This window comes from Chamaea fasciata, unplaced genomic scaffold, assembly GCF_029207755.1.
Source record: "Chamaea fasciata isolate MVZ Bird 193981 ecotype frontalis unplaced genomic scaffold, bChaFas1.0.hap1 SCAF_21, whole genome shotgun sequence".
Taxonomy (NCBI): domain Eukaryota; kingdom Metazoa; phylum Chordata; class Aves; order Passeriformes; family Sylviidae; genus Chamaea; species Chamaea fasciata.
In genome coordinates, this window is record NW_027094106.1 from 10,522,295 (window position 1) to 10,549,953 (window position 27,659).

General features: G+C 51.9%; 4 protein-coding genes across 9 annotated transcripts in view; 3 read left to right on the forward strand and 1 right to left on the reverse strand.

The window, feature by feature from the left end:
• The window catches only part of NLK (nemo like kinase), a 38,253-nt gene extending 27,252 nt beyond the window's left edge, over positions 1-11,001 (forward strand). For all 3 annotated transcript variants that reach the window (XM_066201878.1, XM_066201877.1, XM_066201879.1), the window contains 8 exons: positions 363-469; positions 1,135-1,220; positions 2,063-2,272; positions 2,589-2,690; positions 5,131-5,217; positions 6,271-6,469; positions 7,031-7,124; positions 9,285-11,001. In XM_066201878.1, coding sequence (XP_066057975.1) covers positions 363-469; positions 1,135-1,220; positions 2,063-2,272; positions 2,589-2,690; positions 5,131-5,217; positions 6,271-6,469; positions 7,031-7,124; positions 9,285-9,339 — 940 coding nt within the window. In that variant the 3' untranslated portion in view covers positions 9,340-11,001. The remainder of the gene's footprint in view (positions 1-362; positions 470-1,134; positions 1,221-2,062; positions 2,273-2,588; positions 2,691-5,130; positions 5,218-6,270; positions 6,470-7,030; positions 7,125-9,284) is intronic.
• A 1,137-nt stretch (positions 11,002-12,138) lies between these two features.
• TMEM97 (transmembrane protein 97) lies at positions 12,139-15,074 on the forward strand. 2 transcript variants are annotated; one of them, XM_066201952.1, is made up of 3 exons: positions 12,139-12,272; positions 13,421-13,565; positions 14,109-15,074. In XM_066201952.1, the coding sequence occupies exons 1-3, from the start codon at positions 12,153-12,155 to the stop codon at positions 14,357-14,359; spliced, it is 516 nt and encodes a 171-aa protein (XP_066058049.1). In that variant the 5' UTR covers positions 12,139-12,152; the 3' UTR covers positions 14,360-15,074. The 2 variants fall into 2 exon arrangements, with proteins under 2 accessions (XP_066058049.1, XP_066058050.1); XM_066201953.1 differs by lacking the exon at positions 12,139-12,272 and adding an exon at positions 12,335-12,463.
• A 638-nt stretch (positions 15,075-15,712) lies between these two features.
• IFT20 (intraflagellar transport 20) lies at positions 15,713-17,795 on the reverse strand. Its single transcript, XM_066201954.1, has 4 exons — positions 17,545-17,795; positions 17,260-17,345; positions 16,577-16,680; positions 15,713-16,136 (listed from the first exon to the last, which is right to left on the reverse strand). The coding sequence occupies exons 1-4, from the start codon at positions 17,669-17,671 to the stop codon at positions 16,055-16,057; spliced, it is 399 nt and encodes a 132-aa protein (XP_066058051.1). The 5' UTR covers positions 17,672-17,795; the 3' UTR covers positions 15,713-16,054.
• Positions 17,796-17,826: 31 nt separating this feature from the next.
• On the forward strand, positions 17,827-27,573 carry TNFAIP1 (TNF alpha induced protein 1). Of its 3 annotated transcripts, XM_066201819.1 has the most exons (8): positions 17,855-17,897; positions 18,333-18,512; positions 19,005-19,462; positions 20,918-21,087; positions 21,724-21,813; positions 21,897-21,949; positions 22,542-22,737; positions 23,084-27,573. In XM_066201819.1, the coding sequence occupies exons 3-8, from the start codon at positions 19,246-19,248 to the stop codon at positions 23,300-23,302; spliced, it is 945 nt and encodes a 314-aa protein (XP_066057916.1). In that variant the 5' UTR covers positions 17,855-17,897; positions 18,333-18,512; positions 19,005-19,245; the 3' UTR covers positions 23,303-27,573. The 3 variants fall into 3 exon arrangements, with proteins under 3 accessions (XP_066057917.1, XP_066057916.1, XP_066057915.1); XM_066201820.1 differs by lacking the exon at positions 18,333-18,512 and having other exon boundaries at positions 17,827-17,897; XM_066201818.1 differs by lacking the exon at positions 17,855-17,897 and having other exon boundaries at positions 18,152-18,512.
• Positions 27,574-27,659: the final 86 nt, after the last annotated feature.

Consider the following 27,659-nt stretch of genomic DNA (forward strand, 5'->3'; position numbering starts at 1 on the left):
CAGCCAGGACATTGCCAGGAGGGACTCCTTCCCTGGTGGAGGTGTGCAGCTCTCACCCTTCTTCACTGCCTTTGGAACCCCCTGAGCACACAGAGGCCCCTCTGGGAGCCACCTCAGCCTCAGCTGTAATTTGCCTTTCAGTAACTTTGTGCAGCTACCTTCATGCAAACTGGGGTGGACCAATCTGTTCCCTTTCACAGGCCGTTTTTTATTCTCATTCCTCTAAGAATTTGACCTCTGAATCAGCTTTCTTCTCTTTAGCTCAGCAGTTCCGACCTGTAAGAGCTCAAGTAAGTAGGAGCTAGTGAATGTTTCAGGAGATTCTGTGCCTGTTGTGCTTTTCCTTGACCACTGGACTGCAGATATGTTGTCACTGAGTTGATGCAGAGTGACCTCCATAAGATTATCGTCTCTCCTCAGCCACTCAGCTCGGATCATGTCAAAGTTTTTCTTTACCAGATTTTAAGAGGTAATTTTTCTTCTTCTAAATTTAATGTAAATTATGTAGTGGAAAGGTATTTTTTTCTTTTTCTTAATGTTTATTCTCAAGACGTTGTCATCTTGAATAAGCTTCCTGTAGGAACTTCTTTTAATTTCCTATTTGAATAAACACCAAGCATGAATAATTGTAGCTACAAGAGCAGGGCACCCCTGCTGCCATATAGCATTGTCAGGGGAAAGAAGTCAAGCTTTTGGAAACAAGGAACAGAAAGGACACCTAGACTGAACCAGATGGTAATATGTGTAATTCTATCCACTTGAGGTAGAAATTGTTACTGAAAAACAGAGCAGTAAGAGGTATCTGAAATTCCAGTGCGGGGATTAGCAGAGTATCCATGTCATAATCAGAGATGATGTTTTGATTTGTTGTTTGTTGGGTTTTTTGTAGGATGGGGGTTTATAAAAAGACTGCTTAATTTCTTTTTCTGCCTGTTGTGTATACTCCAAAACTTTACCCTGTCATTAAGTGACTGGGTGTGCACTAGTGGCTGGGAGTTACTTGAATAAAAACTGAGGCACAGGCAGAGTCTTTGCTGATCAGGAGTTGCCAGACCTTCCAGGAAATTGTTGTCAGCCTTAAACTTCTTTTAAAAGGGGAAAAAAAAATTATTTTAATTTCCTTTAATATTTCAGGTCTGAAATATCTACATTCTGCTGGCATTTTACATCGAGACATTAAACCAGGGAACCTACTCGTGAACAGCAACTGTGTCCTTAAGGTGCTGCTTACATTTATTGAGGATGTTTGTGTGTGTATGTTGTGAATTTTTAGACAAAAACCGTTCAATGCGATCACTTTCCCTGAAAGTCCATGTAAATGGAAAAAATTCCTACAGATTTTTTACTAAGTACAAGTGAAGCAAACATCTGCCTCTTCCCACATCTCTGAAAGCAAGAGAGACACAATTCCTGAGTGTGGCTTGCCTGGGAGGGGCAGGGGGTTCTCAGGGTGCCTCAGTGTCCCTGCGCTCCTCAGGGGAAGATGGTGCCGAATGCCCAAGGCACTTCCACTCACCTGGGGTATATGGAATTTTGGAGGACCGGGGTGTGTTGTACAGCTCTTGGTGCCAAACACAAAAATTCAGTGTTGTTGACAGGGATTTGCCAAGAATTCTAATTGGCAAAGTTTGGTCTCTTTTTTTTAACCCGTCTGGTTCAAGATATTTTTAGCAGTTCTTCAAGCCCAAATGAGTAGAGCTGAATCCTTAATATTTTGAGACATGTCATGAGCAAATAAAGTTTGAGTTGAAACACTCTGTACCCAGAGGTTGGGTGTTGTGTAGTGCAAAGCTTTTTAATCTTTCAGATTATAAATATTGTAATGCCAACTTAAAATGTGCTGTGGTTTCAAATCAAACTGTAGGAAGTTTAAATGGCTGTGGAACACAGCAGCATCATCTCCTCCCATCCCCTCTCCCCTGGCTTGTGCAGTCCCAGCAGATTATCTGATGTATTTAAATGTTGGTTGGGGATTCCCTGCCTCCTTCCCAGAAGGCTGCCTATTTGAAATGCGGAAGGTGTTTTGGTTATTTTAATTTTTTTATTTACCTTCTCAATTTAGATTTGTGATTTTGGATTGGCCAGGGTGGAAGAGTTAGACGAATCCCGGCACATGACTCAGGAAGTTGTCACTCAGTATTACCGCGCTCCGGAGATCCTGATGGGCAGCCGGCACTACAGCAATGCCATCGACATCTGGTCTGTTGGCTGCATCTTTGCAGAGTTGCTTGGCAGAAGGATATTGTTCCAGGCACAGAGTCCCATCCAGCAGGTACCCATCCTCAGCTGCCCCTGCCAGCCTTCCCTGCTGCACTGCTCCTGGAGGCGGTGGTGCACCTCGGGGCAGACAGGGAGGGGCTGGGGCATGTCCAGGGCAGGGCCTGGAGCCCCAGGAGAGGCTGAGGGAGCTGGGAAAGGGCTCAGCCTGGAGAAAAGGAGCCTCAGGGGGGACCTGGTGGCTGCGCACGAGTCCCTGACAGGAGGGGGGGTCGGGCTGTGCTCCCCGGGAGCGGGAGAGGATGTTAATTTGTGTTAGCTCGGGTGGGGTGCGTGCCGTGCCTGAGCCGTGCCCTGTGTGCTCTGTGCAGCTGGATCTGATCACAGACCTGCTGGGCACGCCGTCGCTGGAGGCGATGAGGACGGCTTGTGAAGGCGCCAAGGCTCACATACTCAGGGGTCCTCATAAACAGGTACTGCAGGGCTGGCTCTGCCCACGCGGCCGCACCTGGCTGGGCTTCCTCTGGCCACGGCCCGGCGTGTCGCATCCCGACACGATTCCCATGGCCTGCTGGTTAGAAACGCTGGCGGGGGTGTTTGGGCTGCGGGCTGTCCGTGCCTGGGGACGGCGCTGAGCGGAGCGCAGGGGCCCTGGGGCTCAGGGGTGGGGGCTGATGTGGAGACAGGGGGCTTTTCACCAGTCGGGGGCATCGCTGGCTTCTGCCTTGCGGGTATTGTTGGACTTGATGACCCAGGTGAGAGTCTCTCTCTCCGAGGTGACAGTGTTTGGATAGCTACCTTGAATGAAGATGTTAAATTTAGGTGTTAGTACTGGCAAGAGGCATAAATTAAAACTGACAGTATAGTTCAGAAAGCCCTGGAGGGCTGCGGCACTGCCAGGATCAGGAGCGTTGGAGATGGAATTCAGGCAGTGCCCGGAGCCAAGGGCAGAACCCCCGGCGCCCCAAGCCCAGAGGGTCCCTGCACACCTGGGCTCAGTCCTGAGCTGCTCGGGAAGGCCCAGCTAGAGGATGAAAGCTGAGGTACAGCATTCAACACAACTGGAGTAAAAGTTAGTTTTAAAAAAGACACCAAAGCAAAGGAAAAAGGCAGAATGGAGTCACTGTGCTGACCAGGCAATAGAAAGGGCAAATGCAATACAGTGCTGACAGGTACAAGGAAATGCTTGTGCAGGCACCCCTAGTGGAGGGATAGGGCTCTGTGGCCCTCCAACAGGGTCATTTTTATGATTGCTAACAAAATCAACAAAATTATTGGCCCATACTTGCTCCAGTAGTTAAGTTTTCATCATTATTTTCTGCATGTTGAAGTAATTTCTCCTGTCTGCTCACTACAATAGTAGTTACCATAGAAATGAGCATGGCATGTATATTCTGCTTTATTATTGACATGTGGGAGTTGTGCCTCCCTGGCACTTTGGATCCACCACCTAAAGTTGTTGCTGTTCCATTTCATGACAGGATTTTTTAATTTGAGCATTAATAATAGGAGGATTTCCTTCAGATTTTCCCTACCGGTTTTAAGTCAAGTATATTATTCTGCTGTCATATGCTGGAAGAGTTGTGACTCTTAAACCCAGTGTCTTATGACCCACAGGATGGTGGGAATCCTATAAAGCAAGTGAGGTGAAATGGTATAAAAAGTTTCCACTACAGATTTAATGTCCTGTAGCCACAAAGTTGTAAGAAATAGACTCCAAGAGTTAGTTCTGTGTGTGTCGGGGAAAACAATGTTCATTCTCCGTGGAGTGCCATGGGAGCCGGTGTGCTCATTGCACCTTGGAGCCGGGGGATACAGAGCATCCAGGTGATTAATGGTGTTTTTGTTTTCATCCTGAAGCACACTTCATGTTTGAGTGCAAATTCCTGGCTTTTCATATTCTGAAATGGAGCTTTTGCCGGTTGCAAATGGTTAAATGTTACTGGTTTCCTAATTAGACTAATAGGGAGAGAAGCCCAAGTTAGAAACGGGCGATTGCTTTGTCACACCGACTATTTTTACTCGCCGTAGGTGAGCGCAGTGGGAGAGAGGGGTGAGGCATTTTGCTGCTCCGTGTAAAAATAGATTAATGCCAGAAGTTTCTGATTAAACCCCCCCTACCCCACTGCGTGCTGGCAAAATGGGTATTTACATACTCCTTAGACTTTGTCGGTTTGGTATTTAAAAGTTCCAGTGAACTGCGACCCTGGCACACCGCAGGGTGAGCGAGCTGTCCCTGTCCCTGCTGACCCCTTTCCCAAAGGAGAACCTGTGGAGTCCACCCCCTGCCTGTTGTGATCCCTCTGCTGTGGGAGAGCAAGCCAGGAGGTGGTGAACTACCAAACGCTGCAGCTTTATATTCCACAGGCTGCCCTGAGAAACCAAGGCTGGGAAGGGCTCAGGGCTCTGTGTGGCAGTTCAGGGTTAACTTCGACTGATGTCACTGTGGAGGTGTAATTCTTATTTATACTGGGAAATTTACAGCAACTGTGACATCCAGCACAGTCCTTCTGTCACTGTCAGTCAGCTGTGGATTGCCTGGGCAAGGAGGAGCAAAGTAATCCACGATTTGGGAGGGATTGAGGTTAAAAAATGAACTGCTGGAAATGATGGAGTTAATCAAACCCCGGAGCAGCTACAGCTGGGAGTGGTGTCTACAGAAAAATACATAAATAAAAGCAGGTTTTTCTAGGGATTACATCTGAGCTAAGGGAAACAGTGATCAATCAGACCTTTGTTACAGTTTCTGGGTTTGTAATGGGGATTACTGTCAGGCTGGAAAGCGTCGGGTACCACTTGTCCCCTTTAACAAGGAGTTTGTCCTTGCTGAGGAGCGCGTGCGGGAGCAGGGTTTTCCTGCTGATGGATCTGACAGGACACTCTGTGCTTCTCTTCCTCCCATTCCCCCTACAGCCATCCCTTCCTGTCCTATATACACTCTCCAGTCAAGCTACACATGAAGCAGTTCATCTCCTTTGCAGGATGTTGGTCTTTGATCCAGTAAGTAGGACTGAAAATCACCTCTAATACTTCTGGTTTGAACAGATTTTGTTGTCTGGTGCTTAAATGAGTGTTTTAAGTCAAGGAGTGCCTTAGCCGGCTTCCTTCTACATGGCATTGCAGTACTTTTGGTCCATAAAAAATGTAAAAATACCATAGAATTGGCCAATCGGTTCCCCCTGGAATGCGGGTTTCACGTTTCAAAGCGAGTGGTCCTGGGAAGGAAGAAGCTCTGGCAGTGGGAAGGATGAGGCTGTGCATGACTCATGCTCTTTTCCGAGCTGGGTGTAGGTAGCAGAACATCAGCTACTTTGATGCAGTTCTAATTAGGGACACGGGGGTGTTCCTGGTCTTGCAACACACAAAAAATTCCTCCTGCATCCCCAATCACTGAACAGGATCATTTTTCCACCGAGCATCTGTTTTTCTAATAAAAATGTGCTGCTGTGCATTTTGGATCTTGTTTCTTGGGACATTGTAGAGAATTGTCACGAGAAAATCTGATATTGGAACTGATAATCTTAATTATTTCATTCCCACAGAACCCCCCCCAACACTGCAAATGTAAAACAGAGTGACTGCAGTGCACGGGAGGAGGCTGGGGGCTGATGAAGCATTTAGAAGCACTGCCTTTGGAGTGTATTCTTTTTAAACCTTAAAATTGCTTTGCTGAGCAGAGCCATGGAAATGTTAAACCATAACTTCCACGTTAAAAAAGAAAAAATAAAATCCTTTCCGACTCCCTCAACGCTTAGAACGCTGGCTTTCCCAGCTTGTTTCGATGTGCTGCAGGAGTCATAGCCGTAGGGTTATCTGGAGAGAAATCCCGTGGGAAAACACGGTCCCAGGAGCCGTTAGATGAGCGTTTGGCTGTGAGCAGGGAGGCCGGTGGCTGCTTTGTGAGCCTCAGCTCCCCTCTAGCGGCAGCCCCGGCAGCGCCTGACACCAGCCTCTCCTTTCGCACCCCGGCGGGTTTGTAAAACAGCTGAGCAGCTCCAGTCGCTCTGAAAATACCCTCACTCTTGCTCTCTCCCCTTTCCACGCTGTTCCCAGTCCAAAAGGATATCTGCTAAGGATGCCTTAGCTCACCCCTACCTGGACGAGGGGCGCTTGCGGTACCACACCTGTATGTGCAAATGTTGTTTCTCCACTTCGACTGGCAGAGTTTATACCAGTGATTTTGAACCCGTCACTAATCCCAAATTCGATGACACTTTTGAGAAGAACCTCAGTTCTGTTCGGCAGGTTAAAGGTGAGCAGGAGTTAACCTTGCACGTGCAGTTCTTCCCTGGCGGGGGGAACGTGGGCTGGAGCTGGGGTGGAGTTGGGATTTGTGCTCTGGATCCACACAGTGACCCCTCTGCTGGTTTCTTTTAGGTATTTTTCCATAGTAGACACTGGAAATAATTCTTTTTTTCACCAAAAGAACAGAATTGTAAGCGTTCTGAGATAAGGCAGTGGCACAAGCACGAGCTGACCTGCAGAAGTCCGGGGGTTTCAGGCCTCGCCAGGGCCCATCCCTGGTGCCCTGTTCCTTATCCTTCTGCCGAAGGGTGGCACTGGGGGAAGGGGAAGCCACCGTGTGGCCTTCTGGGGCTGTGAGGTGTGACCTCCACAGCTGTCCTGCGGAAAGGGGCAGCAGCAGCCTGGAGCTGAGGCTGAGCAGTCCGATTTAGGGAAGCTGGAGCTCTTTTATCCTCACTAAAATGTACTCTCAATAAGGGAAGTTCTGTTTCCCTCCAGCTGACATTGCATTTTACTGAAGCCAGAAGTGTTAACGCCGTGTTGTTTTGTATTTTTCTCCTGTGTACAGAAATAATTCATCAGTTCATTTTGGAACAGCAGAAAGGAAACAGAGTGCCTCTCTGCATCAACCCTCAGTCTGCTGCTTTTAAGAGCTTTATTAGGTAACTGTATGTAATCACATCTGATATTAATTCCCATTTCTTAGTATACAGAATTCACACGTCCAGAATGTTTGAGGGTTTCAGTTCCTGGGAGAAGGAAGGGCCCATAGATACAACCCTTGTGAGCTGTTTTTATGAATTCTTTTAGAATTTAAGTAAAACGTACAAAAGTTTCAAATATTTTTTTTGTGCAAAAGATCAGGAGTCAGACTGAAAATAAAATTGGGAAGGTTGACAGGTTGGGTTTTGGTTGTAGAGCTGCACGGTGAAGGCGCTGGCAGGAGCCACTGGGGGGTGAAAAAGGGATCTTTGCTGTTGGTGGGGTGGGCTTGGGGTTTTGCTCTCCCCGGGGTGTTTGCTCCGCTGAGCAGTGGGGCTGTGTCCCCAGGCCCTGATCTGTCTGTCTGTCTGTCTGTCCCCCGAGCAGTGGGGCTGTGTCCCCAGGCCCTGATCTGTCTGTCTGTCTGTCTGTCCCCCGAGCAGTGGGGCTGTGTCCCCAGGCCCTGATCTGTCTGTCTGTCTGTCCCCCGAGCAGTGGGGCTGTGTCCCCAGGCCCTGATCTGTCTGTCTGTCTGTCCCCCGAGCAGTGGGGCTGTGTCCCCAGGCCCTGATCTGTCTGTCTGTCTGTCTGTCCCCGAGCAGTGGGGCTGTGTCCCCAGGCCCTGATCTGTCTGTCTGTCTGTCTGTCCCCTGAGCAGTGGGGCTGTGTCCCCAGGCCCTGATCTGTCTGTCTGTCTGTCTGTCCCCGAGCAGTGGGGCTGTGTCCCCAGGCCCTGATCTGTCTGTCTGTCTGTCTGTCCCCCGAGCAGTGGGGCTGTGTCCCCAGGCCCTGATCTGTCTGTCTGTCTGTCTGTCCCCCGAGCAGTGGGGCTGTGTCCCCAGGCCCTGATCTGTCTGTCTGTCTGTCCCCCGAGCAGTGGGGCTGTGTCCCCAGGCCCTGATCTGTCTGTCTGTCTGTCTGTCCCCCGAGCAGTGGGGCTGTGTCCCCAGGCCCTGATCTGTCTGTCTGTCTGTCCCCCGAGCAGTGGGGCTGTGTCCCCAGGCCCTGATCTGTCTGTCTGTCTGTCTGTCCCCCGAGCAGTGGGGCTGTGTCCCCAGGCCCTGATCTGTCTGTCTGTCTGTCCCCCGAGCAGTGGGGCTGTGTCCCCAGGCCCTGATCTGTCTGTCTGTCTGTCCCCGAGCAGTGGGGCTGTGTCCCCAGGCCCTGATCTGTCTGTCTGTCTGTCCCCCGAGCAGTGGGGCTGTGTCCCCAGGCCCTGATCTGTCTGTCTGTCTGTCTGTCCCCCGAGCAGTGGGACTGTGTCCCCAGGCCCTGATCTGTCTGTCTGTCTGTCTGTCCCCCGAGCAGTGGGGCTGTGTCCCCAGGCCCTGATCTGTCTGTCTGTCTGTCTGTCCCCCGAGCAGTGGGGCTGTGTCCCCAGGCCCTGATCTGTCTGTCTGTCTGTCCCCCGAGCAGTGGGGCTGTGTCCCCAGGCCCTGATCTGTCTGTCTGTCCCCCGAGCAGTGGGGCTGTGTCCCCAGGCCCTGATCTGTCTGTCTGTCTGTCCCCCGAGCAGTGGGGCTGTGTCCCCAGGCCCTGATCTGTCTGTCTGTCTGTCTGTCCCCCGAGCAGTGGGACTGTGTCCCCAGGCCCTGATCTGTCTGTCTGTCTGTCTGTCCCCCGAGCAGTGGGGCTGTGTCCCCAGGCCCTGATCTGTCTGTCTGTCTGTCTGTCCCCCGAGCAGTGGGGCTGTGTCCCCAGGCCCTGATCTGTCTGTCTGTCTGTCCCCCGAGCAGTGGGGCTGTGTCCCCAGGCCCTGATCTGTCTGTCTGTCTGTCCCCCGAGCAGTGGGGCTGTGTCCCCAGGCCCTGATCTGTCTGTCTGTCTGTCTGTCCCCCGAGCAGTGGGGCTGTGTCCCCAGGCCCTGATCTGTCTGTCTGTCTGTCTGTCCCCCGAGCAGTGGGGCTGTGTCCCCAGGCCCTGATCTGTCTGTCTGTCTGTCCCCCGAGCAGTGGGGCTGTGTCTCCAGGCCCTGATCTGTCTGTCTGTCTGTCTGTCTGTCCCCCGAGCAGTGGGGCTGTGTCCCCAGGCCCTGATCTGTCTGTCTGTCTGTCTGTCCCCCGAGCAGTGGGGCTGTGTCCCCAGGCCCTGATCTGTCTGTCTGTCTGTCCCCTGTGCAGCTCCACGGTCGCCCAGCCCTCCGAGATGCCGCCGTCGCCGCTGGTGTGGGAGTGAGTGACCAGAGCACCCTGTACTACTGAAGATGTAATGTAGCTTTCCACTGGAGTCTGGGATTTGCAATTCTGGAGGTTAATCATGCTTGTACTGTAATTTTACTAATGAAGTTTTAAATTAACAACCACTACTTGTACAATATGAATAATACTTAGAAATGTACTAGACTTTTAATCTTGTAAAGTGGTTGTGCTTTTAGAAGAAAATATTTTACCCAGAGTTGCACGTGTTTTATGAATTCTAGTGCAGCTGTGATGGCTCAGCTCAGAACAAACAGAATTGAACCAAATTCGGGGAGGTTTTTTTTTCTTTTTTCTTTTTTTTCTTTTTTTTTTTTTTTTTTAATTGAAGTGAGATTGTGCAAACCGATAGACATACATTTTGATATTGAGCCATTCCTGAAGATTTTGGGTTTTCTAAAACTAAGGAATACAGAAAACTTGACTGCGACCAATCATGAAGTCCCTTTGGGTGGCCGTGGCCATGGGAAGTGGCCGCGTCCCCTGATGCCCAGCCCTATAAATAGCTTCTCACTAGAGCTGTGATGGTGATGTGTGCTGTTCTAAAATCAAATGTTGTGAGTAGAGAGAATGAGTTTGTGACTAGGAGAGACTAAACTTCTGTTTCCTTACCCAGTATAAATATATATATATATTTAATCTATTTTTATTAGAAGTTTTTCTGCTCTTTCTTACATAAAACCCCCCAGCATGCATCTTCTATGTGTGTAAATAATTCCATTTATGGGCTAATTTCAGAGATCCCTGACATCATTGCTGTATAGAGAGAAACTAGCTTGCACATTTTAGGTCTGTGAAATTTTGTGAGAACTTTTTCCTGCACTGGACAGTTGAGAGAAAAAAAAAGAAAATGACAAAAAAAAGCACATAGGGAATTCTGTTAATTGTGTTCGTGTCTTTAGGCAAAGCTGTGGAAGTCTTGAAATGTCACAGTAGTAAATAACTTTTATTACTTTTTGGCTAATTCTTTTTCTGTTGGAACACTGAATTCTGTGCATATGTATATATGAACACAAATTGAAGGCCTCTACCTCCTGGAGTATACAACTTGGTTTGTTTACCTCCACATGATTTTTTTTTTTTTAAGTTTAGTGTGGAGACTTGAAACTTGAATGTCCCTTCCAACTTTTGTATTTAAAACAAGACTAGAAAATTGAAGACTGTTTTTCACCTGTACAAAGGAATACTAAAAGGTGGTCTTAAAATTTGAGCCTTGGTCTGGAGAGAAACCATGGTGTTTGTTATGGACAATTAACTGTTAAAGTTATTGTAAGTTATCTGTATTTAGCAGAGTATTTTCAACAAGAGTGATCTGAGCTGGAATTGGAGACTATTAGTAAGTTATGTTTGGAAGTTTTAACTTCAATGAAGTAATTATTTGCTGTGAAAGAGACAAACATTGAATAACTGAACAAAGATGGTGCAATATCTTTGTTTTTTATGAGGCTCCTGAGAATAAAATCAGCTGAAGCATTTCAATTCACTTGAATGAGAAACGTGTTTAATTATCGAGCCCCAGAAGACACTGGTATGAAAGGTAAAATCTCAGAGGTTGGTCAGTTAATGTGGCACACTTGCTGGTCACTTTGTAAAATGTAGATTTGGAGTACAGTGGTGAAAACATTAAATGTGACATTTGAAAACGCGGTGCCTGCCGTCGTTCTTTGCTGCCTGCGCTGCCCCGGCGCCGCTCGCTCCCGTTCTGCCCCCGGCTCGGTGCAGCTCCTGCGGCAGCGCCTGTGACCGGGGCACCGGCGGCCGTCGGGTCGTCTGCGGGGCCGGGCCGCGCCGGGGAACGGGGAACCGGGAACCGGGGCCGCGCCGGGGAGTGGGGAACCGGGGCCGCGCCGGGGAACGGGGAACCGGGGCAGCGCCAGGGAACGGGGAACCGGGGCCCCGCCGGGGAACGGGGAACCGGGAACCGGGGCCGCGCCGGGGAGTGGGGAACCGGGGCCCCGCCGGGGAGCGGGGAACCGGGGCCCCGCCGGGGAACGGGGAACCGGGGCCGCGCCGGAGAACGGAGAACCGGGGCCCCGCTGGGGAACGGGGAACCGGGGCCGCGCCGGAGAACGGAGAACCGGGGCCCCGCCGGGGAGCGGGGAACCGGGGCCGCGCCGGGGAACGGGGAACCGGGGCAGCGCCAGGGAACGGGGAACCGGGGCCCCGCCGGGGAACGGGGAACCGGGGCCCCGCCGGGGAACGGGGAACCGGGGCCCCGCCGGGGAACGGGGAACCGGGGCCCCGCCGGGGAACGGGGAACCGGGGCCCTGCAGCCCTGGCTGGGCTCTAACGGGACGGGGAACGGGGAACCGGGGCCCCGCCGGGGAACGGGGAACCGGGGCCCTGCAGCCCTGGCTGGGCTCTAACGGGACGGGGAACGGGGAACCGGGGCCCTGCGGCCCCGGCCGGGCTCTAACGGGACGGGCCGCGCTCGGGCTCTGGAGCTCACGATCGGCGCGTCCGGGGAAGAAAGGGCTTGGCCCGAGGGGCGAGACCAGGGGGGAACAAGAGCCGGGCTGGCGGGGGCACGGCTGCCGGCAGCGCCGGGGACAGGGGAGGGAGCGGGGACAGGGAAAAGAACGGGGAAAGGGAAAAGAACGGGGAAAGGAAACGGGCAAAGCCGCGGGGGCGGGGCCAGGGCTGGGCGGGTCAGGAGGCGGAGCCAAGGCAGGGTGTGGCCTGTGGGCGGGGCCACGGCGGGGCGCGGCCGGGGGCGGGGCCGTGGCGCGGGACGTGGCCGCTGGCGGGCGCGGCGGGGGCGGGGCCGGCGCGGGGGGCGGGGCCAGCGCGGCGATGGCGGCGGCTCCGCGGTGGCGGGAGCGGCTCTTCGCGCTCTATTTCCTCTCGCACATCCCGATCACGGCGCTCATCGACCTCCAGCCGCTGCTGCCCGCCGGGATCGCGCCGCGGGCCGTGAGTGGGGCCGGGGGGCGCCGGGGGTCGGGCCGGGGCTCCTTCCGCCGGTGCGTGCGGGGCATCCGCCGGTTTGATGGGGCCGGGGGCGGCCTTCGCCGAATCTCGTGTGTGGAGAGAAACTGCGGGGAATGTGTGACAGCGGCTGGAAGCGGAGCGGTGCCGGTGCCCACGAGATGAGTCACAGCCGGGTCATTCACTGGGGAGGAGCGGGAGCGGGGATGAGGAGAGGGCTGCTTCCCCCGCGCGTCGGGCGGCCGCGGCCGCCGCTGCTGGACGCTGTGGCGGGGCTGCGGCGGCCGCTCCGTGTCCGCCGTCGGGGGAGCCCCCGGGAGCTGCCGCGGGGTCACTGCTGCCCCCGGCACCCGGCCCGGGCGGGGCGGAGGCTCCTCCGCCCGGAGCGGGCTGTGGCGGGTTCGCGGCAGCCGCAAGGACATCCTCGCCGGGGCACGGCCTCGCCGTCCCGCTGCCGCCCGGCACACCGGCGCCCCGAGGCTGCGGCGGCGCGGCGCCGGCGCCACGTGCCCCGGACGTGGCTCCTGCGGCCCGGAGCGTTCTCCGATCCCGAGTTTCCCTCAAATTCCTGCCGAAAACGCGACAGGGAGTTGTTGCTGCTGCTGGAGCAGGTATGCCAGCGGCCGAATTTGTTAGTAAAAAAATCTCTGGTTTGCTGGGTTTGGAACAAAACCGTGGAAGACAATGCACATCATAAAATCAATCAAATAACAGTTGGATGGCAGATAATTAGTTCAGCCCTCATCACCAGGGTGCGGCCGGCTGTCACCTCCTGTGTGAGCTTTACAGCTGGTGATTTGGGTTTTGCCATCGCACTTGCCTGTAGGATTACTCCAATATAGGAACCCTTTTCCATTAATAGTTAACTAGCAGATCTCAATGCATATCTCTCCGTTCAAAGTCCGACGTAAAGCCACGCTGGAGTTTACATTTCTGTCAGGGAAACTAACTGCAACTGAGCGAGCCCAAATCCTGGTGCCGAGCTGTTCCCTGCAGCAGCCCCGGGGAGGAGCCCCCGGCCCCGCTCAGGACCAGGGGCCCAACCCCTGGTGGCTTCATGCCCTCGAGAATCACGGGCTTTGCCCCGCTGTGCTGGATGCTCAGTGACTGACTGTTGCTCTGGGTTTTTTCAGCTGACAGACCTGTTGCAGCAGTATGCAACTGCCTTCAGGGACCCCATGATGCTGCAGCCCCCCGAGTGGTTCAAGGCGTTCATCTACTGCGAAGCCTTTCTCCAGCTGCCCTTCTTCCCCGTCGCTGCCTACGCCTTCCTGAAAGGTGGGGGGAAGCCAGGGGGATTGAGGGCATTTCCCGGGGGCATTTTTGCAGGACACCTGCTGCCGCTGCAGCAGAGAATGTTTTTGTATCATGATTAGGGGGGTTGAGGGAGGTACTGTGGAGGGCTGGGCTGCTTCGGGCCCACAGCAGTGTTCTACCTGAGAAAGCAGCACAGAATAAAGTTTGTCAGGAACAAACCATGATAACTACAGGCTTTTGTCAGGTGCGGCCATTTGTGTAATCGCCTTCGCATTTGACATCTGGCTAATTTCCAGGGCAGTTAAAGGTCTGGGTCAAGCCTGTGTACTCATTTTGTTACTTCAGAACTTTTGGGATCGCCCCTTTGTTCTAAATTGCCTTCAGGGGAGAGAAATTTCCTTGGTTCCTACTAGTACTGAGGGTTTTTTGTGCTCCCTGTTGAACCTGAGCGATGGCTTGCCCTGGCAGAGAGGCAGCAGTCAGTGTTCTGTCAGAACAGAACAGCCTCAGAATTCTGGTTCTTTCAAAACACTTAAATATTCTTTCCTTTTTGCTTCTGTACAGGTGGCTGCAGATGGATCAGGACTCCTGCCATTATCTACTCCACCCACGTGGCCACCACTCTGTTTGCCATCCTGGCCCACATCCTGTTCCACGACTTCTCCAAGTCGGAGCACGCGGGCCCTCAGTCGCTGCGCGAGCGCCTCGTGCTGCTCTCCATCTACCTGCCCTACCTGCTGATCCCACTGCTGCTGCTGTTCACCATGCTCTGCAACCCCCACTACAAACACGTGGAGAAGAGGAAAAGGAAGTAGCCGGCTCTGGAAGTCATTCCCACCACACCTGCGCTGCATTTGGTTCCGAGTCCTCTGGGACAGGCGTCTCCCTCGCGTGGGCTGCAGCGGCTCCTCCCAGAGCACTGGCTGCTGCAAGGAAGAATGGAATTGGTTGGAGTGCACAGCCCTGCTTCCACCACACAGCTCTGGCAGGGGCCTGGGCCAGCCCGGGGTCGGGTCTGTGCAGGGCCTCTCTCCCAGGAAAATGGACTTTTAACCCTCTGATGTGTAACTCTGTGAGGGGACACGCACACACACTCACTCACTCGCACTCTGCAGCTGATACTGTTCTTCCACGGTCCCTTTTTCCAAGATGACTGTTTGGAAACCACTCAAGTAGGAAATCTGTCTTCCAGCCACATGGTCTGAAGAATCCCCAACCAATTACACAGAGATTTGCAAAGCTGTTCTGAAGCATTTCAAATCATATCATGATTTTTAACTTCCTCGCCCCTTCCTTTAAAATTTCCACTGCCTTTGCTCTGCTTCATTTTGATTAATTATAAGTGTCTGATCAATGATAAATGTGCCAAAATCTGGATTTATGAATGCTTAAAGTTACCCTTGACAACCAGGAGTACTGCCTAGAGGATTCTGAAGTACTTTGGGAATTGTAACCAAGGAGTTGAAAATTTCTTTCTTCCCTAAAATCACTTCTGGTATGGAAATAAATAACTAAATGCATTAAACTGCATTCAGTCTTCTTCAGAGAATGGCTGGAGGAACTTAGGGTGACCATGGGATGGTGGCGAGTTCCCAGAGTAAATCCATGCATAAGGTACAAGTACAGATAGTTCTGTGGTTGGGGTTGGTTTTCACCTGGAGCCTGGTGAGGTGACGGCCCCGTGACGCTGCTCAGGCACTGCTGGTACATTTGGGACCTCACTGTGTAAAGTTCCCCAGGCTTTGGAAAGGGCACCATTTCCATACTGAAGTGCTGAAGACATACACAGAATGCATCTTCAGCATGAGGCCTGAGTTCACACTTGTGTCTGTAGTTTGTGCACTCCTGGCATCACCGACACTTGGAATGGTTTCCCTCATCAGTCTGGTGTTCCATCCCAAAAATGCCCATGAAAGGATTCAGCTCTCATATTACGACAGTCCTGAATGGACATTCCTCAGGAACAGTTCAAAGTTCTTCTCATGTAGTTTCTGCTTTTTTGTATCTGTAATTGGTCCATTCTGGAAATCATACATTCCTGCCCTTTTTTCCTAATTCTATAGAAAAAGGAATATAGGTGATACAGATCCAATACTGCTGCTTGTGTGTAAACCCTTACGCTGAAAAAAACCAGAGCAGGAGCAACTAACTCTGGTACAGCCAGACAGTCTGAGAACAGTAATTTATTTTCTGATTTCTATGAAAGAGTAGAGTTTCTGTAGAGTTCAAAAAAAGACACAACAAAGCACCAGTAGCATTAATTCAACTGTAATTTGAATTAGAACTACTGACTGTACAAAACTGGTATAAAATCAAAGGCCAGAACAGTCTGTGCAGCTGTGAGCTGTCAGCTCTCCTTATTGCCACAGTACCCTCAAACCGCGGTACAGCCCCTCCATTGTACAAACCATCTGCACTCCTGCACAGTGGAAATTGCATATTTCTGAAATTCTCAAGATTCTGGAATGGTCAAGTTTCCATGTGAGTTGGTTCTTTTATCCTAAAATCCCCTATTTCTGGAAAATGAACTGGTCGATGAATTCGTTCTGGTCCGCTTCAATTTTGCAGAGAGTCTCGTACTCGATCCGGTACCTGGAAGACAGAACAGAGGGTCCCACCTGTGTGAGGTGGGTCAGGGCAGCCCCTGGGAGGAGGGAGGGGAGCTGGGCTACCTGTGTGAGTCACCTGTATGGAGCAGCTGCCTGAGTCACACTGAGCAGCTCCAAAGGGCCTTTATCAGCCAGACATGAGGCTGGTGCAGGTGTCTTTGAGTTCTGCACTGCCCCAGCTCGTGCTGCCTCTGTTCAGCCCTGAAGTCCTCAGGGCTGAACCTTCTTTGGTTGCCTGCAGGGCCTGAAGGTAACTCCAGGGCTGTGCCATTGTCCCTGTGTGCTCTGGCCAGGACACACCTTTGGTGCAGGTGGGGCTGTCTGAAGCGGCCGAGGGTCCCACAGCACAGGCAGTCAGCCCTGTGGCCGCCCTGAGCCTTCCCAGCCGGCACAACACCCCAAAGCACCGAACACAAAACTCACCTTTCCAGCTGCATCTTCTTCTCAGCTATCAAAGCCTGGAGCTGCTGCTCCTGAGCCTCTCTCTGCTTTGCGATCGACTTCAGCAGGTTCCGTGCCCCGATGGCCTGGCAGGACAGGGCAGGACAGGGCAGGGGTGTGAGCAGGGCTTTTGGTAACTCCTTTAGCCCCTTCTTCCCTCCCAGCAGGGTGGCTGTGAGGCATTTCAGCCGTGCCAGCAATAAGGGAGGGTGCTGCTGTGCTCCCCAGCGCTGGTGGGACTGGCCCCCGGGCTTCCCCCAGACCCCAGGAACAAAGTCAGTGACTGCTCTGGACACAGAAACTGGGCACTGCTCCTACAGCCAGACAAGCTCAGGCTAACCGAGGCCACTCCTGCCTCTGGAGAACAAGATCTGCCAAGATGGAGCGATTAAAAAACACACGTTCTGTTCCTGTGCAGAAATACAGACAAGCAGGGAGAGCAGGACTGGTTCACGGAGTAATGTGACATTGTCACAGGCTTCATTAATTCGTTAGTAGTGATTAATATTACCATTAATATGAATTTAAAAGGCCCAGTTAATCGCAGGGGAATGGCAGCAGGGTGCTGACAGAGAATCGTTGCTTCTGCTCTAAAGGGAGGGAGGGACAGACAGGCCCCACACAGGACAGCGCACACGAGGAGCCAGGAATTAACTGCACAGTACCTTCATCTTCTCACTTTCTGCAGCTTTGGCCAGTTGGTCAACGAGCTCAATCAAGCTGCCCACTATTTTCTGAAATTCTGCTGTTTCTGTAAAGAAAAAAAATCGTCAAGTGATACCCAGAACTGCCCTGAAGGGATCTAACGCTCCTGCTTTGTCGAACAGTTTTTAGATGCAGCTGTACGTCTAGAGTTCACTGCAAACGGCCAGCAGCAGGGTTTGGGCGGGATCAGAGGGAAGGGGCGAGAGAAGGCCGGCGGCGCCCGGTGCGCGGCCCGCGGCACTCACTGTCCACGAAGGCCCGGCACTCCTCGCGGAGCTGCGCCGTCTGCGCCGCCACCTCGGGCTCCAGCACCCGCAGCTTGTTCAGCTCGTCGAAGTGCAGCCCCGCCGCGCCCAGCGCCGCCTGCGCCATGCCCGGGGCAGCCAGCGGAGCGCAGCCGAGCGGGCCGGGCCCTCAGCGGGCGCCGCCGGGCTCTCCGCGGGCCCTGGCGCCGCCGGGCCCTCAGCTGGCACCGGCCCCGGCAGCCCCGGCCCCGCCCGGCCCCGCCTCCGCCGGCGCTGGGCCCGCCGGGAGCCGCCAAACGCTTCCGGGCCGGCGGGGCCCGGGCACGGCCGGCGCCGAGGGGCCGCGGCGGCGGGTGAGCGCGCGGGGCCGGGCCGCCGGAGCCTGTCCGGCCCTGCCGCCGTCGCCGGGGGCTCGGGCGGAGCGCGGCGGGGCCCGGCCGTGCGGCCGCGGCAGGGCCGGGGCAGGGCCCGGGATGCGGGGCGGCTTCCGTCCTCCGCCGGTACCCTCGGCGTCCCCCCGGGCCGTTCGGGCCGCTCCCTCTCCCGGCGGGGCTGAGCTGGGGCGGGCCCGGTGCGCGGCCGTCGTTCCGCAGCCCGTCGTGCCTCCCGCGCGGGGCGGGAAGGGATGTGGGGAGCGTTCGGTCCTGTCAGGAGGGATAGTTAAAGATCTCGTGACTGTCGACGGCAGAGGCTCGGAGCTCCTCAGTGACCGCTGCCCGGAGCTGCGCTGGCCGGGCCGGGGTTTAGCTGCTCTGCTCGTGTTTAGCTTCGTTCTCCGGTGGGAGCAGGGAGAAGGTGCCGGGAGGGCCGGAACGGACCGCGAACTCTTCTGGGGAGCTGGGTCGGACGGGCTGGATTCCTGTCTCCTCACGGCTTCGGTCTGGCCGCTGTTAACAAACACGCTGCTCTTCTGAAAAGGGGACTTTGAGGGATTAAAGCAAGGCAGGACGTCAGTGACAAACAGTGGTGTACGTGATGGGGAGTCTTATTTATTTTCTTTTCAAGTTAGAACTGCGTTCAGTGGTCGGGGCTCCAGGATGGATGAAGGGGAGTTTTGAATGAGAGGAGTTACGAGAAAATAGAACCCCGTGATCCATCTTTTCAGTGTTGGGACATTTGGAGAGACGTTTGTGTCTCCAGTTAAAAGTCAAACCAAAGTCAACAAACCCCTCTCGGGGGGACGCACACACACCCCAGCTGGAGGAGGGGCGGGAAGCTCTTCCAGGGCATTTCAGCTGGACTCGAAGAGAGCTGGGTTCGTTTGGGAAGCCGAGGGGGAGCTGAATTCCCGCAGCCTTTGAGCCGGGCCCTCAGTGCCGTGGGGTGTTCGCGGGAAGTCGGGGGAGTTTCCCGTGCCTCAGAAACGTGACGCAGCGGCGGGTGAATTGTCTGAAGAACGGCTAGGTCGCGTTTTGTCAGGATGTGTGTCGTCGTGTCCTTAGGAAGTGTCTCTTCCGCAGGGTGACATCCACGTCTGTGTGTGGAGCGGCTCTGGGGCGCCGGGCTGACCCTGAGGACACCGGGCTGACCACTACACCACGCTGTGCTGACCCACACCACACTGACCCCCGCGCCGCGCTGACCCCGAGGTGATGCTGGCCCCTGCCCCGCCGTCCTGGCCCGCTGAGGCGTGACCGCGGCACCACGGCGGGGCCGGCCCGGCCCACGCGCTGCAGGGTGGTCATCTACCTCCAGAAGGACATGTCGGGGGACACGTGCCTGGGCGGCGCCCTGTGCCCGGCCGCCGGCCACAAGCCCAAGGGCGGCGGGCTCAAGGGCGGCAGCCTGGGGAACAAGTACGTGCGGCTCAACGTCGGGGGCTCGCTGTACTACACCACGGTGCAGGTGCTCACCAGGCACGACACCATGCTCAAGGCCATGTTCAGCGGCAGGATGGAGGTGCTCACTGACAAGGAAGGTAAGGGAACGGCATTCGTTGTTAACAGCTTTGTAAAACAGCTGGGCTTTGGTGGCGGTTTTACTCCGCTAAGGGTGTAGGGAATGATATACGCCGAAAACAACTCGGAACGTTCGGCAGCCAAGTCCAGTTGGTGCTAGCAGTCCTTTGGCTTTATAGAAATACCAGGTTTTGTTACTCAAATGAACTAGGGAAGGACTGGTCCTCTTTCCTGCCCTCACAGCTGCTGAGCAGGTTGGTGGTGGTGTTGTCAAGACTGAACAGACAGTCTGTGGGTTGTCATTTCTGTCACGTCGAGCTGTGGCATTATTCGAACCACGCACGAAGGGAGGGACATGCAGTTTTCAGCTTTGAGGCTCAGAATAGCCTGCCTTGCTTTGTTGAAAAATCCTTTTTTTTCCCCCCTTTACCTGAGCAGCATGTTTCAGTCATGGCTCGTGGTGCCATGGCAGTGTTTAGGGATCAGCCAGGCAGTGTGTCACCTCCAGCTGGACCCAGGATATTTGAAATCCCTGGTACACTATAAAGGGCAAAACAGGCAGTTTTGTGTAAGTGCCTCAGCCTGAATGGAAAATGCGAGTCATGTTCTGATAACTCCAGCTGGACAGCCCAGTGGGGCTTTAATTTACTTTCCTAGGTTGTTTTCTGTATCTTTATTCCAAAATAACACCTTTTTTCATGCCTTCCACATTATGGGAAAGGGTTTGGCACTGTCTTAAGCCTTGTGCGTGCGTGCATCCTACACTGCTATTGTTTGGCAGCAGTCAGACATCCTGTTTCCTTAGGGAATGTGACTTCAGGGATTTTGTAAAATTGCAAGAATTTGTCCATTTACTACTGTTTCCTCTGCCTCATCCCCTCTGTGCTTCCCCCTGCTCTGTCTGTGCTGTTGTTTGCTCCTGTTTAGGGGCTAGAACAGCTTTTCCCCCACACTGGGTGTTCTGGGCCGATCTGCCTTTTAGCTCCTTCAGAACATTTCTCTCTCTTTTTAACTCCAAACAGCAGCAGCAGATGTGTTTGAAGAATTGCCAAATCCTTCTTGTCAGGCCGCAGAACTTACCCAAATTTACTTGTTGCCAACATCGGTGAATTCTCTTTTCTAGTCCTTCCTTGGCTCTCAGAAGTTTCTGACTGCCCAGCATCACCATGTAGCAGTTGGGTTCCTGCAGCAATCTCAACGCCTTGTGCTGGAAGCTGAGTGGTTTGAGCTTGGGGCTGTGCTTTTGGGGTGCTGGAAAGCAGTGGGAACATCTGGGCAGTACCAGAGGGGCTCCACGGTCAGGTTCTGTTCTGGAACCAGCTTCAGTTTGCTCAGAGTTAGTAGGGACTTCAGTGGGTGAAATGGGAGAAGTGTCCTGGGCAGTATCAGGAAACCTCACTGTTGTTTGACCTCTCCAGGGCGCTTTTTCTCGTCTCTAGTGTTGAGATGGCTTAAATGTGTTGGTTATTTTTCAGGCTGGATTCTTATAGACCGTTGTGGGAAGCACTTTGGAACAATTTTAAACTATCTCAGAGATGACACAATTGCACTTCCGAAACACAGGCAGGAGATCAAAGCATTGATGGCAGAAGCCAAATACTATCTCATCCAGGGCTTAGTGGATATGTGCCAAGCAGCCCTGCAGGTAAGAACAGAAGTATCCTGTGAAATGTTTCAAAGGTGTTTTGCTTATAAAATTAACTTAAGACAACTTTAGAGATTGTTTCATGGCCTCAGAGATGGCACCAAGTCTGAGGTGTACAAGGTACTTCTAAAACATCATTTAGTAAATAGATGGTGAGGGATCTGGGGACGTGGGCTGTCCTGCCCACACCTGGTTTTTGCTCTGTGTCCCGAGGGCTGGCTCGTGGTGGTGACATCCTGTCCTGCCAAGTGTTCAGTTCAGTGGCTGCTGCTCTTCTGTGCAGTGGTTTGAGTTGATTTAAACCACTGCAGACTCCTACTGTCCTTTTCTTCAAGAAAGGATGGAATAATAAACCCACTTAAACCAAGTATGACTAGACCTTGTCCTTGCTATAGCTGAGGACATCCACCTGCATCCCAATATTTCAATTACTGCTGCCTTCTGGGGATAAGAATTCTGTGCTGTGGTTCTGGGTTGCAGATCAAGGTAAGCTGTGTGGTTACTGTAGCAACCCAGAGATTTCTGTAGATCACAGCGCTTGGGAACATGGCTAGAGGGGCTGAAGGAGGCAGCAGCAGCAATGTCAGCTGTAGCATTTCTCCCTTATTTCCCGTCTTTCTTCTTTCCTTGAAACAGGACAAGAAAGACTTGTACGAACCTGTCTGCAGCATCCCTATTATCACCTCTCCGAAAGAAGAGGAGAGACTGATAGAGTCATCAATGAAAGTAATTGCTCCTATCAGCTGTGGATTTATGCTAAGTGTATTGAAACACAGAACTTACCTTTTCTTTTCTCTCACTCCCAACAGCCTGTTGTTAAACTGCTGTATAATAGAAGCAACAATAAATACTCCTACACCAGGTATGTCCCTTCTTTTTTTCCCTTCACTTTAGTGGGAAAGTTTTTCTTTGACTGTGGGAGTGGAAGATGATGATGGATGATCTAACTTGGTTTCTTTTGGTTTGGTTTGGGTTTTGTCAACTCTGTCTTGCTTTGAAAAGTAATGAAGGCCCTACATTGCATGTCTGTCGATAAAACTTAGTTTTTTAAATAATGCATTCCCCTGGCAGCGTGTCTGTGGTACGCAGGATGCAGAGCACGTGGCCCTTCCAGCACACACCAGCTCTGGACTTCTGCTGTCATGGAGCCAGAGAACTGCAGTAAAGTGGGGTTTGATCATCTCGAGCGTGGGTAGTTGATGTAATGGTTTGGGACACTGTGCTGTCCTTATTAATTGTGTAAGTTGACCTCTAAAGGCTGGTGTGTTTGCTCATGGGGTCAGAGCAGTGTATTTGGATCTGAAATGGTCTATTACCCCTCTTCTCTTGGCAGCATGCGGCAGTGAGTCACTACTTATTTGTATTCTGCAGTTGGATCAGTGCTGAAAGCCGGCGGAACAGGCAGAGATGGCTGCTTGAAAAGCCCTGTTCCTGCTTTTGTTGCTGTGTTTCAGTAACTCGGATGACAACCTGCTGAAGAACATCGAGCTGTTTGACAAGCTGTCGCTGCGGTTCAACGGCAGAGTGCTGTTCATCAAGGACGTGATCGGGGACGAGATCTGCTGCTGGTCCTTCTACGGGCAGGGCCGCAAGCTGGCCGAGGTCTGCTGCACCTCCATCGTCTACGCCACGGAGAAGAAGCAAACCAAGGTAAGGCCGCTTCACCTTCCCTTGCTGTGGGTTAGAAATGGTCCTGGTTAGCTTGGTGAGTCTACAGAGTTTCTCTGACTTCAGGAGTTCACTTCTAATCTGCAGCGGTGCAGCTGGGGTTAGCAGGGTCCAACATTAGGAATCGGAGATACTGTATTCCCCTCTAGAGCAGTCTAAAAGGTTGGGTGAGGGAGGTGACCTGGTGGTGGGAGTAAGCCTGTACCACAAACGTTTTACTCTCTCTCTAACGTGTGGGTTTATGGCTCGGTACCTTTTCACGTGCGGGTGTGCGTTCCAGGTGTTATCCTGGACGGACGAGGAGCAGGCCCCGTGCCGTCTCTTGCAGGTTGAGTTCCCCGAGGCACGGATCTACGAGGAGACGCTGAACGTGCTGCTGTACGAGACGCCGCGCGTCCCCGACAACTCCCTGCTGGAGGCCACCAGCCGCAGCCGCAGCCAGGCCTCGCACTGCGAGGACGACGAGGCCTTCGAGCTGCGCGACCGCGTGCGCCGCATCCACGTCAAGAGGTACAGCACCTACGACGACCGCCAGCTCGGGCACTAGCCTGGCCCTGGCCCCGGGCTGCCCCAGCTCCTGTCCTCGCCCTTGGACAGCGGGCAGGGATCCCCTGCACTCTGGCCGTTGATCTTCACGGGGAACCTCGGCTCCCTGGAGAAGCAAACGGGGATTTGTGTGCACAAAGCTGCGCTGAAGGCCAAGGGCTTGGACAACGAAGTTGTGCACCTTGTGCTTTACCTGCAGGCTGGCCCCTCTTCCTGCTGGGAGCGGGGACTTGGGACGCTGGTTCTCAGTTTGTGGTTGCTCTTTCCTATCTAATGATTTGCCAGTTTCCCCCTTGCCGTGAGCAGCACTGCTCTTCCTGAGTGAAGTGGTGCGGTTTGAAAAGCTCTTTCCAGACAGCTCCCCTTTCAGGGCTTTGTATAATGGAATTTGCAGTTACTAAATCAAGATACTGAAGAGAGAACTTGAATGTGGCTGCTCTTGGCAGACACTACAGGGGATAACCCCCAGGAGAAACGTTTGGCCAGTCAGCTGCACCTGCGCTCTCCCACCCCTGTCCCCTGAACACTTGAAAAGGTTTGTGTTCCAGGATAGTGTCTTAAAAACTCATTGATTCCAAGGCAAGCTCTTCCAAAGTGGTAAGAATCAAGTCATCAGCCTCCCCATGTGAAAAATGGAAATCTCTGAAAATGTAAATGTGTAGGTAATGACTTGTCCCGGGAGAGGGGGAAATGGGTATGTTGAGGGAAGAAACCTAAAGTAAGCAAACTTGGGCAGATTGTGGCAGTGTTGCCCTGGTTGCAGCTTGTCACAGTGAGATCCTGTTTGTATAAACAAGGGCAATCTGGGGAATTGGTTTTAAATTTGTTTCCTTCTATGGCCTAGAAGTGTTATTTAATGTTAAATTTCTCAAGCAGTGCAGGAATAATTGCAGTGGCTGGAGAAGTATGGGCTAAACAGTGATTTCTAAGACTAGAACATGTGAATTCAAGTTCTGTGTCCTGAATCCCTTCTGGAGTGTAGAAGTTGAAGAAAAAAAACAGCCATGAAAATATTGTTCTAGCATGGAACTGCAAGAGGTTTTGACACAGGAGAGAGGTGGTTAATACTGGATTTTAAACTGAAACAATCACTTTTATTATGAGTGCTTGGCTGGGTGCTAATTGTACAGGACACTTCAGGAGGTGGGAGTCAAGTCTGCTCTGCAAATTTGGAACTTTTCTGGAAGCAGTTTCAGGTTTAGTATGAAAAGCCAGTATTGTATTTTTAAACATTTGCTTGTATGTTTGAGCTGTAGGTAGAAGTTCTGCCACTGTCGTTCGTGGTTGTTCCTGCTGGCTGCCCACTGGGAGCTGGGGGTATGTTGGATATGTTCCACAGCTGCCTTTGTGTTCCTGTATCGTACTCAGTCACAAAGCTCCAGGTTCCACAAGGTCAGCCCTGAACTGCTTTGACCAGTACCAAATCTACCTGTAAGATTTAAAGAAAATGACTACAAAAGCCTGACAAGAAAGTAATCCCAAATTAATGCAGGGAGTTCATAAGGAGAATTGAGATGTAGATGGTTTGGGAGTAATAAGCAGGGGAGGGAACAAAAAATTATTTGCACTCATTTAGGTTTTTGAAAATTAAACTGTTGTGGGTTAGTAAGAAAACACTAGTGGATTTCTGGGATTTTCTTGCCTCTACTTGTGGCAGGATTCACTTTGTTCTCTTCACATTCAGGAAGCAGCATTGCACAGGGATGCACCTGCCTTCTTGTGAAAGGCCTCTGGAAATCTCTGATAATCCTAACAAACCTCTTTTATATTACTTTCTGTAAGTTTTTGTTTTCCAGCTGGTTATTTTGTTGTGCCAGGGGAAATACAGCTGTTGAGATTAGATTCAACAACGATTTTTGTGGCATTTCTCTCTAATTCTGCTAGAGTGATGTGAATTTTAAATTTTTTTTCCCTCCACTGATGCTATTTAATTTGAAGGCACCAGCAGAGGCTGCAGTGGTGGGGTCTTTGTGCTGCAATTAATAGCTTCAAGTTATTATCTTGTGCTTTTTCTGTCTTGTAACAAAGGCTGATGCCATTTAAAAACACATGTGGCACTTCTGTTTCTTGGCAAATGATTTATATTATTTTTTCCTTGTTACTATCATAGTGAATGTTAACAGAGTAAGTGATGCTGATAACCTTGCAAAACTGCTTTTAAATGAAGTTATAAGCAGAAAGATGTCATATTTGCATCTGTTTTTTCTGGCGAGGATAGGTATGGGAAGGAGTGTGTGAAAGAGAGTGTCAGATCTGTGTGCTGCTCCAGAGGCTTTCTGTACTCACAGGGTTCATTAACGAAATGGATCCAACTTGTGAATTATTACACTGTAAGAAGCAGAGAAAAGCTTTTGGTTTGGTTTAGTTTCCCTTTCCCTATTTCCCACAGCCAACAAGTAGTATTAATTTCTGATTTGAATTTAGATTAATTAACCTGGGAAGCAAATGGTTTTGAGAACCATCTGGGTTGTGAGAGTCGTTTCCCAAGTGCAAAGGGTCTTCTTGGTATTTGTGGAATGTGGAGTATCAGTAAGAGCTGTCAGCAGGTAAGAACATGTTTAAAGTAAGTGCAGAAATCCTTTTCTCTTCACTGTAGTTTCTCCTGAGTCCTGTTTGTCTGGAGCTGCTCCAGCACGGGGTGTCTCTGAATCTCCCTTGGCCCAAAGCCATGCCCTGGGGTTGTCCAATCCACCGGGCTCTCATCATTTTGAGTACTGGAGTTGTGATGTAACACGTGCTTTGTATTCTCACCTTAATCAGTCTTTACGTAATTGAAGGCTACTAATTATTGTGACAGGAATGTTCTAGACATTCTAGAAGGTGAGTTTACAGCCTGGTGTAGCGCAGAAGCAGCAGCAGTGGGCAGGCTGATGCAGTTTAAAGGCAGCATTGGTGGGTTTGCAGTGAGCTCTCCAAGGGCCCTCTCTGCTCAAATTAAGCTCAAATTAAGCACAGATTAAGACAGTACAGGTTTCTAATTATATGCATTTGTCTGGAAGTTGAGACTTGTACTGGCTTCCTACCCAGACCATCACCAGTGGGTGCATTAACGATGTGCCCGGGAATTTGGGGAGACCAAAGAGCCTTTTTGCCCCACTTGTAGGGTGTGAATTGTAATTACATTAGCTGTCATTCTTAGAGGACTCGCTGTCCTCTTCACTCCTAAATTTAGTCAACTCTTTGTGCATTCAGGCAGTGCCTCGGCAGATGGAGGGAGTGAGTGGGAACCTTTCCCTGCCAGCCGTGCCCCGTGCCAAAGGGCCGTGGGGTGTTCCCAAACGGAGTCCCGGTGCCCTGCCAGCAGCCTCGGTCCGTCCCGGGGAGGGAGGCTGGCTCTGAGAGCGGCTGCTGGGATGGAGCTCTCCGGGGTCGCTGTTAATGAGGCAGCAGTGTCCGAGAAGAGCTCTGCCGGGCTCAGCTCCAGCCACTGGTCAGCACCGGGACAAAAACCACTGCTTAACCTTCGCCTTGGCATTGTGGGTTTTGAACAGGAGACGTTCATCCTGCTGAAACGTTCCACTCCAGTGACTTTTATATTTTGTACTTCTTGGTTGAAATAGAAAAGAAGTGATGGACAGGGAGGGTGTTGGAGGGGCCGTGCTGTCACCGAGAGCTGTGTTTGAATGGGCGTTGCTTACTCTGGGCTTGCTTTGATTTTGTTCTTCTGGAGGCTTTTCATTTTCAGACAGGATTCTCTCCAGGCAATACTGGAGATACACCTGAAGTGGATGGGTCTGCCCGGCAGCCCCTGCCTTACACGACTAGGTTGTGTTCTGTGACAATCCTTGGTGTTCAGTCCTCACAGCCGCCTTCCCCCTGTGCTGCGGGAGAGCTCAGGTGTGCCTGGCAGGTGGGTCCTGTTCCAGCTCTGTCCCTCCCTCAGGGACAGAGGGCAGGCTCTGCTTTCTGTGTGTGTCACTTCTCATCCAGTGGAACGGTAGTAAGACCCTCCCCTACCTCACAGGGTGACTGACACTTAATTTGTTTATTAAGAGTAAAGGACCCTTTTGGATTTCTATGATATTTTATATCTAGATAGCAAATATGATTCCTGATCTTGTTTAAACTGACATTCTGTGATCAAGTTATTTTCTTAGAGATTCAGTCTTTGTTTTATTTTCATGTCTAACTTTTAAGGGTCAGTTTTACAGACAAGATGCCTAGTTAATGCAGTAATTAATCAATTATCTGTTGATTAAAGTGTTTCACCAATGCATTAAATGGAAATAGAACACTAATTTTTAATAAAGTGTTATATTTTGTCTTCTGTGATTTTCCTCCAGCATCATAACTTTTATTGGTGGTGTTGGTCTCTGGAACTTTTGTTCCGTGTTGCCGTTGTGATCCTGGGGTCCACC

What these genes read in the sequence shown, in the direction of transcription:
- TMEM97 (XM_066201952.1), top strand. Translation starts at nt 12,153, where the DNA reads ATGGCGGCGGCTCCGCGGTGGCGGGAGCGGCTCTTCGCGCTCTATTTC. An exon ending in CCGGGATCGCGCCGCGGGCC is followed by an intron (nt 12,273 to 13,420) that starts GTGAGTGGGGCC and finishes GGGTTTTTTCAG; the next exon opens with CTGACAGACCTGTTGCAGCA. An exon ending in TGCCTACGCCTTCCTGAAAG is followed by an intron (nt 13,566 to 14,108) that starts GTGGGGGGAAGC and finishes GCTTCTGTACAG; the next exon opens with GTGGCTGCAGATGGATCAGG.
- IFT20 (XM_066201954.1), bottom strand. Translation starts at nt 17,671, where the DNA reads ATGGCGCAGGCGGCGCTGGGCGCGGCGGGGCTGCACTTCGACGAGCTG. An exon ending in CAGAAAGTGAGAAGATGAAG is followed by an intron (nt 16,681 to 17,259) that starts GTACTGTGCAGT and finishes CTGTCCTGCCAG; the next exon opens with GCCATCGGGGCACGGAACCT. An exon ending in AAGAAGATGCAGCTGGAAAG is followed by an intron (nt 16,137 to 16,576) that starts GTGAGTTTTGTG and finishes TCTGTCTTCCAG; the next exon opens with GTACCGGATCGAGTACGAGA.
- TNFAIP1 (XM_066201820.1), top strand. Translation starts at nt 19,246, where the DNA reads ATGTCGGGGGACACGTGCCTGGGCGGCGCCCTGTGCCCGGCCGCCGGC. An exon ending in AATAAATACTCCTACACCAG is followed by an intron (nt 21,950 to 22,541) that starts GTATGTCCCTTC and finishes GCTGTGTTTCAG; the next exon opens with TAACTCGGATGACAACCTGC. An exon ending in CGGAGAAGAAGCAAACCAAG is followed by an intron (nt 22,738 to 23,083) that starts GTAAGGCCGCTT and finishes CGTCTCTTGCAG; the next exon opens with GTTGAGTTCCCCGAGGCACG.